At 37.4% G+C, this 12,347-nt stretch overlaps 1 protein-coding gene across 8 annotated transcripts in view; it reads left to right on the top strand.

Moving 5' to 3' along the window:
• The first annotated feature begins 2,710 nt into the window (after nt 1-2,710).
• NISCH (nischarin) overlaps nt 2,711-12,347 on the top strand; it is a 41,112-nt gene continuing 31,475 nt past the window's right edge. For 6 of the 8 annotated variants that reach the window (XR_011557967.1, XR_011557965.1, XR_011557968.1 and 3 more), the window contains exons 1-3: nt 2,737-3,028; nt 10,587-10,670; nt 11,387-11,569. Coding sequence is in view for 4 of the 8 variants with exons in the window: in XM_070738628.1 (XP_070594729.1) it covers nt 2,942-3,028; nt 10,587-10,670; nt 11,387-11,569 (354 nt within the window). In the remaining 4 variants the exon portion in view is untranslated. Of the gene's footprint in view, nt 3,029-10,586; nt 10,671-11,386; nt 11,570-12,347 lie in introns of all 8 variants that reach the window. The other 2 variants (XM_070738629.1, XM_070738632.1) reach the window with 2 other exon arrangements.

Raw genomic sequence — 12,347 nt, 5'->3', positions numbered from 1 at the left:
AACATCCCTAATTCCTCAGACAGAATGCTTAAGAGCCTGGTGACCCTTTCTCACAAGGCTTCCTCAGTGGCATTATTGTGTCACCTGATGATCTGACTCGTTTGTACTGACTCTTTTATTTTGTTTGCTGCAAACATCTGTGCAAGCTGGGAAAATTCCTGCCTTTAAACAAAACAACTTACTCAGCCATTCATATAGATTGTTCAGTGAGAGGCACTGGTATGAGGAGAATTTATGAGCTATAAAAAAAATTTCCCTGTCCACTGATTGAGAGCTCCCCCCTCTGTCTAACTATATTGCACACATCTAAGTAAAGCTGACAAAAATCAATAAGCTCACCCATTATTATTGAATATATATGATCAATAATCAAAATTACTTAATATGAAGCTATTTCCTCTCATTTTATTAGCTTCCTTTTATACTGATATTCAGGTTATAGTGTTTGTAGAATTTGATTGCACAAGATTATTAAAAATGTAAGGCTATAACTAAGACACACAGTTTTTCTAGTTGTAGTTTTTGTTATTTTTTTAATTGTAATTTGGGGATGATACATCTTTCATCAAGATTACAAAACTCCGGTTTATTTTAATCCCGTCATGTAAATATATTCTTCATGTATAAGATCCATCTCATCCTGGACAACCTTTTTTTAAAAACTATTACCATCTGGCTGACAGTTCAGGAAAATAAAAACAAGGGAAAAAAGACTGACAGTTTCTATCCCAGGGCAGTAACTACGTTAATGTAGTCTGCATTGGTTGCCGATTGGTTTCTGGACTCAATTCAAAGTGTTGGTGATGACCTATAAAGCCCTACATGGCATCGGACCAGATTACTTTACGGGACCGCCTTCTGCCGCATGAATCCCAGCGACCGGTTAGGTCCCACAGAGTTGGCCTTCTCTGGGTCCTGTTGGCCAGAAAATGTCGTCTGGCGGGGCCCAGGGGAAGAGCCTTCTCTGTGGTGGCCCCAGCCCTCTGGAATCAGCTCCCTCCAGAGATTTACACTGCCCCCCCTTGCCTTTTGCAAAAGTCTCAAGACTCATTTATGTCGCCAGGCATGGGGCAATTAGATCAAGTCCCTTTCCATTGTTTGAGTTGTAATGTGTGGTTGTGAATGAATTGGCTGACTGATTTTAATATATATGGGATTTTAGTAGTAATTTTTAATTAATTAGATTTGTTGTCGTGGTTGTTTTTTGTATTCTGTGAGCTGTCCCGAGTCTTCGGAGAAGGGCGGCATACAAATCTAATAAATAACGACAACAACAACAATAATAATAATGCAATATTGGTTTATTGTATTATATAATACAATAATATATAATATATATTACATTATATAATATACAGTATATAATAATAATAATAATAATAATATAATAATATATATAATATGTTATATAATATAATATTTTATATGCTTGTTCCTCTTAAGTGGAAACAAAATGCTTAAAAAGAAAAAATAGAGAAAAAGAAAAAAATAGAGAGAAAATTAACAATGCAAAAAAGTGAATGAAGCCAAGTTAATAGGGCTGCTCTTAAGTCATTTGTCTTCAAGATATTACTTAGTTTTTCTCTTATTTTTCCCAAACCTGTCTGTTCTAATTCTTTTTAAATGTTTTGGGGCATGATTGCTGTAGTAAAATTTTAATTTGAATGAAAAAGTGCTCCAAATGTGACATGATTTCTATTGAATTTTTATAAACATCAATTTTTATTTTTTCCCTGCTCCTAGGCAAAGGCTTTGGAACAAAATAGGGGATTATGTACAGCAAAACAATCTCCTGCCAGCAAAATTTGAGGTCAATCTGAGGCACCAGGACTTAATGCTCAACTCCTTGCAAATAATTAACATCAGGAATGTAAACAGCTGTTTTTTCCATCTGCTTTTGGAGTCAACGTTTCTCATCTTTCTCAGTAAAAGATTTGTCTTGGTGCTATAACTTGTGTTATGTACAGTATGAAAAATATTTTTGTAATATACAATGTTTTTTTTAATGTACCACAATTCATGTGGAAACCTGCTTACATTTCCTAAATTCATGAGAAATTCCATTTCACTCTCTTAAGCCTTGCTCTTAAGAGAGCAGTGACTGGACTATAAGGCAATGCTGCAAAAGCACAAATATTAGTTATCATTAAGCAGGAATGATCAACACAAGCTTTATTCATGCTAAATAAATGAATTAAAAAATATGTCAGGATCCTGCCTTACACCTTGGAGACGCTATTCCCTCAGGCAGCTTTATTTCACTGTCCATGCTAGCTTAAAAGCAGAGATGGGAACAGTAGTCCACCACTTCCATTATAATTTTGTCTGCCCCATCCGTGTTACATCTGTCTATCTATCTATCAAACATGTACAAGATAGCACGTATTGGTATATAGATAAACATAAGCAAAGTAGGTACAGGTACATTAGAACAGGGACGGTAGGCACCATGGTGCGCTTATGGCTCGATATTTTCGTAGTTTCTCTACCACCTCTCTTACATTGTCGCTTTTACGCTAGGCAAAGGGGATCGAGCACCCTGCGAGGGTGCAGACATCAAGGCATCACTAGGCAGTAAACGATCTCTCCCCGCTTTACTGGCCGCCTCTCGGCCAATCGAAGCCTCCCAACCCAGATCTTAACGCCGGCCCTCGGTAAGCCCCGCCTCCTAGCCCAAGGACACGCCTCCTTTGTTTTCCCGAAGCCTTGAGTGACGTTATCGGGGTCTGTGCTCAGTCGCGCGGATAGGGGCAGGAGGCGGCGCGAGCGCAAATATGGCGGCCGTGACGACTATAGCTGCGCTGGTCATGGCCAGCGCGGAGGGAAGCGGCGCAGGAGCTGCCACGACACTCGCCGCCCCCGGAGTTCGCTTTCCTCGACGAGCGGCGGAGCGAGCGCAGTAGCCCGTCGGTCCCGAACTTCTGCACTGCGGACTCGGGACATGGAGGCGCTGAGGACCGGCGAAGAGGGCGAGGAGCCTCCCAAAAACATCCGCATTCTTGGGTCGGAGCTGGTGGAGACCTACACGGTGAGGCGGTGGTGCGAAGGGGTGTTGTGTGTGTGGTGAGGGGAAGTCTGGCGCGTCAGAGCCGTCGGCCTCCCCGGGGGTCCCATGAAAATAACGCCGTTGGGTCAAATCGTTGGTGCGAAGGGGCGAGAGAGGCTCCCTGTCCGGAGTATGTTCGGGCAACCCTTGGGCGCTTCGGGGAAACTTCCACGGAGGAGGAGAAGCTGGCTGGGGAATTCTGGGAGTTGAAGTCCAGATATCTTCAAGTTGCCAAGGTTGGGAAACACTGCTTTAGAGTTTCGCGGAGTTCTTCAGTTCCTGGGTGCAAAAACAAAAGAAAAAGAGCATCCCTAGAGGAAGGAAATTGATATCTCAGCAACAGCTCTGGTAGCTGAGGTGTTGTCTTATTCCGGGTGGCTGATGGCAAAGCCTCTGTTTTTCCAAAGTTGGCTCCTTCCAGATAGGTGGGACTCTAGTTTCCATCATTCCCTGCCCCTATAACCAAACCGCTGGCAACAAGGAATGGACTGGGTCTAACTTACCTTGAAAGGAGTTTGGTTGGGAAAGACAAAATTTGCTCTCTTCTGAATGCAGGCACGCAGCATCCCTTGGAGAAAGAATTAAAAGAGAATACACCTTGCTTTAAAGTAAAGTGTGGAAATAATGTTAGTCACTAGGCTTCAGATATTCTTGCATCTGAATTCAACTTATGAAACTGTTGATAGAAATTTTTATTAGTTAATACTTTTGGAAATCTCTGTGAAGAAAAGGAAAATGATTTGTGTAATGTTTTTCCAACAACATTATTGTTACATTTGTCCTTTTGTACAGAGTTATGTCTCTAATAAATATATATTGTTTTCTTACTCACTGTTTTAAGAGCTAACATTGCAAAAATATTTAATATATTTAATATATAATATGCTTTGGTTGTTTTGTTGTATAACCCAAAATGGTCTCATCTGCTAATTTTTCATCTAGTTAAATAATTTTTATGTATGGATTTTCTTTTTGTGGGCATACTGTTTTAGTGATCTTTTTAATGAACTGATAGTATGCTATGGCCTTATTTCATTGGAGTTTACATCCAAAATTTTATTGACATGCTTTGCAAAAATGTTCGTTTATATTTGGGGACATTTTTACTTAATCAGAAGAAAATGAACATTTGAAGAGACATTTGAGATGAGTTCAGTTTTCAGGAACTATACTGATACATTTATATACTGTACTGTAGCTTTCTTCTGTCGAAATACATAAGTATGTGCCAATGCCTTTTGAGGTGGTTTCTAAATCTGATATGTAGACTTGGGATTTCTTGGTTATTTTTTATGCATTCTAACCTTTCTAAATTGAATATCATCCTGGTTTTATTAAAAACAAAATAAAAGTTTAATGCCATTTGCTTATGTGCATAATTTCTAAAACATAACCCATGGACAAGCTAAAATTGATAAAAGAAATGTTTTTTTAGCAGAAGTGAGTAAAAGTATGTGGTTAAGTTTTTCATGTTGAAATTAATGTGCTGGATCTGTTTGTTTTGTTATTGAGCAGCAGCATTTTCAATTCCAGACTGCAGTAAAAAGAAATGGATAGAAAGCTTGTTGTACAGTGTCAAGAATAAAATAAATCAACCAACAGTATAGTTATGCATAAAATCTGATACATCTTGCTATTTAGAACATAGCAAGATGATGGAATAGTAACCTGCCATTTTTGTAGAGTGTCAGGTTAAAAGGCTTCCATTAACTCTGCTATGAAGTTTAGCCTGTTCTGACCTAATACCAGATAAAAGGGTTGAATCTGCAATCTCAAGAATTTCCAGTTAGTATGATTTGCTTTTTCCCATTTTGGTGAGAATTGTGAAAGAAAAAGACACAATGCACCAAATTAAAGAAGGGCCGTTTAGTGATTTGCTTCATTAGTCTCTACCAGAATCCTATACATCTTTATAAGTATTGTAGAAAGGATGTTGATCTTCCACCTGTTTGTTTTCTCTTCACTAACAAGTCTTCAAGATTTGGAAAAACTGAGCTACAAGGCATTTAAAAAAAAACATATTTTCAAATCCCGTAGTTTATCTGCTCCTGTTGATTCAAAGAATAAAAAGAAGGGCTGGATTCAGCAGCATCCTTAAACTAATAGCAATTTACAGTTTTCTGAAATTATGACTTATCATTGTAACGATTATGGATCACATCTTGTAGAACTCAGGTGTCAAACTTGATCATATCAGGCCGGATTTTGACGTATCCCGACATTTTTTGCCTTTGCGGAGCCAGGGGGAGGGGATGACCGCATGATGTATTCAGCCTGTGGACTGTCAGTCTGACAGGTCCATTCTAGAAGAACACTATGCTAATAATTTTATCCTATTTCATAAGGTCCAATGTGAAATCTTATGTATGCCTATGGATAAAGGGGATATTGTATTTATTCATCTGTTTTATATATTCACTACCCTTTTAGATTATTTCTCTGATGAAATCAGCAAGCACTAAATGCAGGGCTTCCTTATCTATTTGGATATTGTAATTATTTGTAAATATTTAAGCCTAGAGCTAAAAAAAAATGCCAACTTCCGAGCATATATAGTTTATCGCTTCAACTGTAAAACAAAATCCTTGTGTTTTCTATGTGTGTTCATTGATGTACAGATTGTTGTGTTGTCTAGCTGCATAATTTGGGAGAGAGTATGTGCTGGAAAAGCTGAAGATGCAAACTGATTTTTGTTTGATTTTTTTTGCTGCAGCATCTTGTATTTCTACAGTTCAGTTTGTGAAGCAGCTAGTTCTTTCAGCAGTCAGAGCTGCTGCAGTGAAAACTTCAAAGGAAACTCCAGTGGTGTGCAAGATCTTCCCTTAAATTCATGCATATGTAGCTTCAGTAGGTTGCATAACGGTGTATAACAAGGTTGCTGATGGTGTTTCAACTACATTATTTATTAGAAGTAGCATTCTAATGTTTTAATGAGTGATTGAAATGGAGAAATGGAAGTACTTAGAATAACAGAGTTTGAAGGAAACTTGGAGTTCTTGAAGTCCAACTCCCTGCTCAAACAGGAGACCCTTTACTATTCTGAACAAATAAATCTCCAATCGCCTCTTAAAAACTCACAACCTCTGGAGGAAAGCCATTGCATTGATCAATTTTTCTCATTAACAGGAATTTTCTCCTTAATTGTAGGCTGGATCTCTCTTTGTTAAGCTTGCACCTATTATTTCTTGTCTTGCTCAAAGGTGCTTTGGAGAATACGCTGATTCCCCTTCCTTTCTGTAAACTTTTGGCTCAGCTAACCGTCTCCCTATTAACCCAGTCAGTTAAAAAATACTCAGAACTCAGATTGTATATGATGGTGCTCATAACTTAGCTTTCTAAGTAGGGGACACACAGACATACACATACACACGCTTTTTGTCTTGAATTTGTAATCTTCCCAAGGGATTATCGTCTTGGTATAATAGAAAGGCTCGGTAGCTTCACTGATCCTGAAATTGAAGCCAGCAGAGCATAAGCTATCTTGCAGGAAAATTGGAATGGGAGGGAAGAGATGAAACTATGAATATACAAGTAGTTCTATTTAGCAACTGCTTTAGACAGTGATCATTGTCACTTATTACAATGAGGAAAAAGTGACTTTGCAACCAATGCATGCATTTAAGATCCTTGCATGTTTCTCTTATGTATTTACCATTATAGCCAGTGTCAGGCCTAAGCCCAGACATGATACAGCAAGATCCAAAGAGTTCTTTATTTTCTTATACTTAATAGATAGACTAAACTGATAACCTAACGGATACTCTCTGGGAGATTCTAGGATGTGGCTATTCTGGATCTTTTATCCCTCTCATCCAGTACAGGATTGCACAGTTTCTTGCCTTTGTCTCCTCTCTGGAATGACCTGCCATCTGCCTGGGAAGGCACAGTCCTACTTCTGACATTCTCCCCCTCCATTCCTTCAACTGCACATTCCATCACAGTTGTGTGTGCCTGGTCCATTTTGCCTCCACCCCCCGCTTTATTGAATGGAGAGATTGCTTAAACAGGCCATGTCTTCCTGAGTTATTTTTCTTTGCAGTACAGCCTTTCCCAAAAGATGCTTAACCACATGCTAACAAGGTTTGCTCTATCACCTTAATTAGTTGAACTTTTCAACAGGATAATCCTTATATACAATGGTACCTCATCTTATGAACTTAATTCATTCCGTGACAAGGTTCGTAAGTAGAAAAGTTCGTAAGATGAAACAGTGTTTCCCATAGGAATCAATGTAAAAATAAATAATGCGTGCAAACCCATTAGGAAAATCCAAACTTTAAGGCTTAAAAAAAATGGTGGGCGGACAAAGTGAAGGCTAACAGAGTGGAGACAGACAGCGAGGAGAAGTGAGGAATGGAGGTCCTAACGAAGGCGAACGCCACCCCAAATTGCTCCCAAAATCACCCAGACACTTCCTATGCCACCCCAAATCACCTCCAAAATCACCCCTTCAAATGCTTCCTATGCCATTCCAAATCGCCTCCAAAATCACCTTTCCAAAAGCTTCCTAAGCCTCCCCAAATCGCTCCTAAAATCACACCTCCAAAACCTTCCTACGCCACCCCAATCACTTAAAAAATCACACCTCCAAAACCTTCCTACGTTGCCCTAAATCACTCCAAAAATAAGCCCTCCAAAAGCTTCCATGTTGCCCCAAATCGCTCCCAAAATCACCTCTCTAAAACCTTCCTATGTTGCCCCAAATCGCTCCTAAAATCACCCCTCCAGCCCCTTCCTATGCCACCCAAATCGAGGTCCTAACAAAGGCAAATGGAGTGAAGAAAGGCAGCAAGGAGAAATGAGGCATTTTGAAAGGAGAGGTGATTTTGGAAGACTTTGGGAGCGATTTGGAGCAGTGTAGGAAGCTTTTGGAGCTCGGGAGGGCTGATTTGGGGAATGATTTGGGGCGGTGTAGGAAGGAAGCTTTTGGAGGGCTGATTTTGGGAGCAATTTGGAGCGGAAGCTTTTGGAGGGGTGATTTTGGAGGCGATTTGGGGCGGCGTAGGAAGCTTTTCGAGAGGTGATTTTGGAGGCGATTTGAGGTGGCATTTGAAGCTTTTAGAGGGGTGATTTTGGCAGCGAGGTGGGGCGGCTGCGGGGAGCAGAGGAAGTGGAGGGCTAGAGGGGAAAGTGGCAAGGAAATGGGGCAGCTCTGGCGTTCCCCGCCTAGGGACCGTAGGTGGATTCATATCCTTCTGGTGCTGTAAAACAGGAAAAGGGAAGTTAAATTATAAACATAATCATTCTCATGTGATGTTCAGTTAACAAAAATGTTGCTTAATTATTGAGTCAAGAGAATCAATTGCAGTCAATAAATGAGGACTATCTATAATCTATAATCAAGGCAGAGAGGGTAGATGGCATCTTCATGTATGAGGAAATCCATTTTCCTTAAATATAAATTTTCCAAAAATTAAATACAAAAAGTAAAGGGAAATCATTTCTGTATTATTGTCAAGAAAATCATGTAGATAGACCTGAAATATGTTTTCAGGCTAGATTATGCTCACTAGTTAGGATTAAAATGAAACTGCTAATTACTGGGAAGATAATCTGGAAGTAATAAACTTAAACGAGAACCATAAAAAAAATTGGTTGTTGAGAAAATTCAGTGACTAATTTCAAATTTGGAAGAAGAGCTCCAGTCGGAATGTGGAATGAGAGAACTATAAACTAAGGAGGACATAGAATTATCAAAATGGAAATGATGCAAATTGGATATTTTAGATCTAAGTCGATTTAGTTTACCAAAATTAGCCTTTTCAAATCAGATAAGTATATAATAAAGACTTCAAGTCATAAGATCATACAAAGGAATGAAATGTCATTAACACTCAAAAAAAACCCCTCTCAGCTGTAATTCAACAAATTATAAATTCCTATCTATTAGAATTACCCAATATCTAGTGAACATCAGTGTTACACAAATATGAGCATCTATTTCAAAATCAATAGAATAGAATAGAATTCTTTATTGGCCAAGTGTATCATAATTACTAAGATTCAGAGACATTGAAGAGCAAAACAGATATGGTAGATGGTCAGTATTCAGTAGAATGCTGATATATCTTTGGAAGCGTGACAATTGAGATGGCAAGAATTGTCCATATGACATTAGGACCAAATCATGGCATCTAGTTATATTTACAAGAAAATGTCTTCTACTTAAGGTAAAATGTATCCTGTCAGAATTCTTAGCCAATTAATAATGTGATTGCTACTCTATATCATATAACTTTGTAGAATTAGTGTTGAAACAGTATAATTTAAGAATATAATTTACACACTAATACTATTGAAAAAGAAAATGAGCTGTTGTGTGATACTTTCATTTTGGTTGAATAGGGACAAATTCAGTTTGCTTGTTCGCTTGCTGCTTCATTGAAGTTGATTTCCATTGTTTTAAAGAACAGGCACTCTAATTTTTATATGTTGTACATTTTAATGCATTGTATTCCCTGTTCTAATTTTTGTGTTTTCATTCTGTAAATGAATAGAAGTTACGCTAATGCTTTATGGGTATATCTAGTGATTGTTGTTGCATTATGAAAAGCCTTCCAGTTCTATACCAATGCTTACCATTGATTTATTCATTTTTAGCTAAGCTTTGTTAGTTAATTGCAAATATTGCTGAAGAAAAAACTGTAACTAACTTATTGTATGACAAAAATTTATGTGAGAGGAGCTTTGATAGCAGAATGAGCCCATGAATGTATCTATTGAGAAAAATACTGCCTATTTATTTAGGCACTGAAAATAGAGCATAGGTCACTGAAATCTGCTCCTCCCTCTACTTTCATCAATGGGATTCACATGGCTTAAATGGATTTTTTTCCAACTCTGAATGGAGCCACCTATAAAATAATTGCATCTCCAACCAAATACTATGGATTTTTGTGATGTTGGTTTAGAATAGCTACTTTGTTATTTGATTTATTTTGTGTCCAGATCAAACCTTACACTGTCAAAATGAGGCCACCTTTTTGGCTTTATCATTAAGCCAGAAACAAATGACTTTTAGTGCATTCTATTGGTAGTAATTGACAGACCAACAGATAGTATGTTGTTATCCATCAGCAATTCCCACTTGAGCACATTGGATCTACACTTAGGCACTCCCTCACCCCAGAGCCTATTCAATATTTTCCAAATGATTTTATTTGATTGTTGTATAGCACCCAGAGTCATGATGAGATGGGCAGCTATAAAAATTTGATAAACAAATAATCTTTAGATTTGTACACTCTGGGTAATATTTTCTTTTCCAGATAGTTGTTTTAGCATTTTCAAAATGGTATTCAGTTTACGTCAAACAATAATAAAATAATAACCTAGTATAAATAGAAACTGACTTCTGTTTTGTTGTAATTTTTTGGTTACAATATGTTTATATAATCACTTGAAATGAAGAGTTATATATGAAAGGTAGCTCAAAAATCTTTATAGGATTTTTAAAAAAAGTATTACTGCAAGGATTGTATATTTTTATGTGAATATGTATGACCATTTTTTTGTTAATTAAAGGCTGTTTTACTTTTAGGTGTATATCATTCAAGTGACTGTTGGAACCCATGAGTGGATAGTAAAACACCGATATAGTGACTTCTATGATCTTCATGAAAAAGTAATTATTCTGAAATTGTATCCCTAAAACAGTTGGTTTAATCTTTGACATCAGTCACTTAGAAAACTTTCTGTCATGCTCGTATGCTTTTTGAAAAGGAATACTGGCTTATTAAGTTGTAGTGGAGTATTGTCACAATAGCTTGATTTAGCTCCACTTAATGGGGGGAAAAGACTAAATAATGGAAGCTAAGTTCTTTTTCTAAAGATACCCTTCAGAAGTCAAAATTCACTTGCAAACAGCTATTGTTTAAGAGAGTGGCCCCCAACCTTTTGACTACCAGGAACCGGTTTCCATGAAGATAATTTTTTCCACAGACCAGAGGAGGGGTGGCTTTACATGCTGCTGGCATTTTGGGGATGGAGCTTTGCTTCTTTGAGTGGCCTGGTTTCTGGCATGCCGTGGTCTGGTGCCAGTCCAGGGACTGAGGGTTGGGAACCCCTGTTTTCAGAGAAAGAAAATTAAGTTATCTGTTTACCAAGTTAAGTTATAAAGTGGTAACCTTCCAAATTGACAGAGAATTTTGGGTTATATCTCAAGCAGCTGTGGTTAAAAATTAAGCCATTTAAAAAATATATAGAGAGAGATCAGATTTATTATCAATTATTATATGTATGGTGTTTTTATGAGAACTATGTTTTATTAGTATTATTTAATATTATAATCCGTAAATCACTGATTCATTCAGAAACTAACCTAATTTGTATCTTTTACAGCTTGTTTTAGAGAAGAAGATAGACAAGAATATATTGCCTCCCAAAAAGATTATTGGTAAAAATTCCAAAAGCTTGGTGGAAAAAAGACAAAAAGAGTTGGAAGTATACTTACAAACCCTTCTTGCTATATTTCCATTAGCAGCACCCAAAGTACTATCACAGTTCTTACATTTTCATTTATATGTAAGTTCTTTCCCGCCACATTTTAATAAACCTTTACACATGTTTATTGCATTTGCTTATTGCATTTTATTTGCATTTAAAACATAAGAGCATTGTTATTTACAGAATTATTCTATTAGTTGAGCATTCAGATGGCCTGTCACTATATTGGCTTTATTTAAAAATGCTTTTAAGTCACTTCAGTCAAATGCTTTTCGAAGCAGGTTCCCATAAGAAACAAAGCTTAATAGACAAAACAGAAGGATGGATAGATGCCTGGGATAAATGGATATTCCTAACACTTTGAATTGAACAAACTAGTAACTGTTGCAATTCTTGAAGTACTGGTGTTATGTGATGGTATCAAGGTGTTTCCATTAGTACATGGATAATTGTATTTTGTATCAGATGCAGTTTCCACCTCATTACCTGGGGCAGTTCTACCACAACATATTAAACTAGCCCATTTAGGAGTGACAAATGCCTCCTTGCAGTAAATGTTATAAATATATCCCACAGAAAGGGTAGATATAAATAAATAAGCGATAAATAAGCAACAAAAGTACAGGTAGGAAGTATGACCAGCACAAAGAGCAGTGGATGTTTCCATAATGAAATAGAATTAGCATCTAAGCATTCTGCTTCCTGCATAATTTTCAAAAAAGTAAATCATACTTCATGGGTTGCTAAGAATGTTTAATGTGCATTGATACCTAGAAATTTCAGCTTTCGTGTTCCATGTCTTTCCTTCCTCATTTTTATTAATTTATGGCCATATTTTATAACTACTGTACTTCCA

This window comes from Erythrolamprus reginae, chromosome 2 (genome assembly GCF_031021105.1).
Source record: "Erythrolamprus reginae isolate rEryReg1 chromosome 2, rEryReg1.hap1, whole genome shotgun sequence".
Classification (NCBI taxonomy): Eukaryota; Metazoa; Chordata; class Lepidosauria; order Squamata; family Dipsadidae; genus Erythrolamprus; species Erythrolamprus reginae.
The sequence above is the reverse complement of the archived record's forward strand: the minus strand, read 5'-3'. Positions and strand labels throughout refer to the sequence as shown.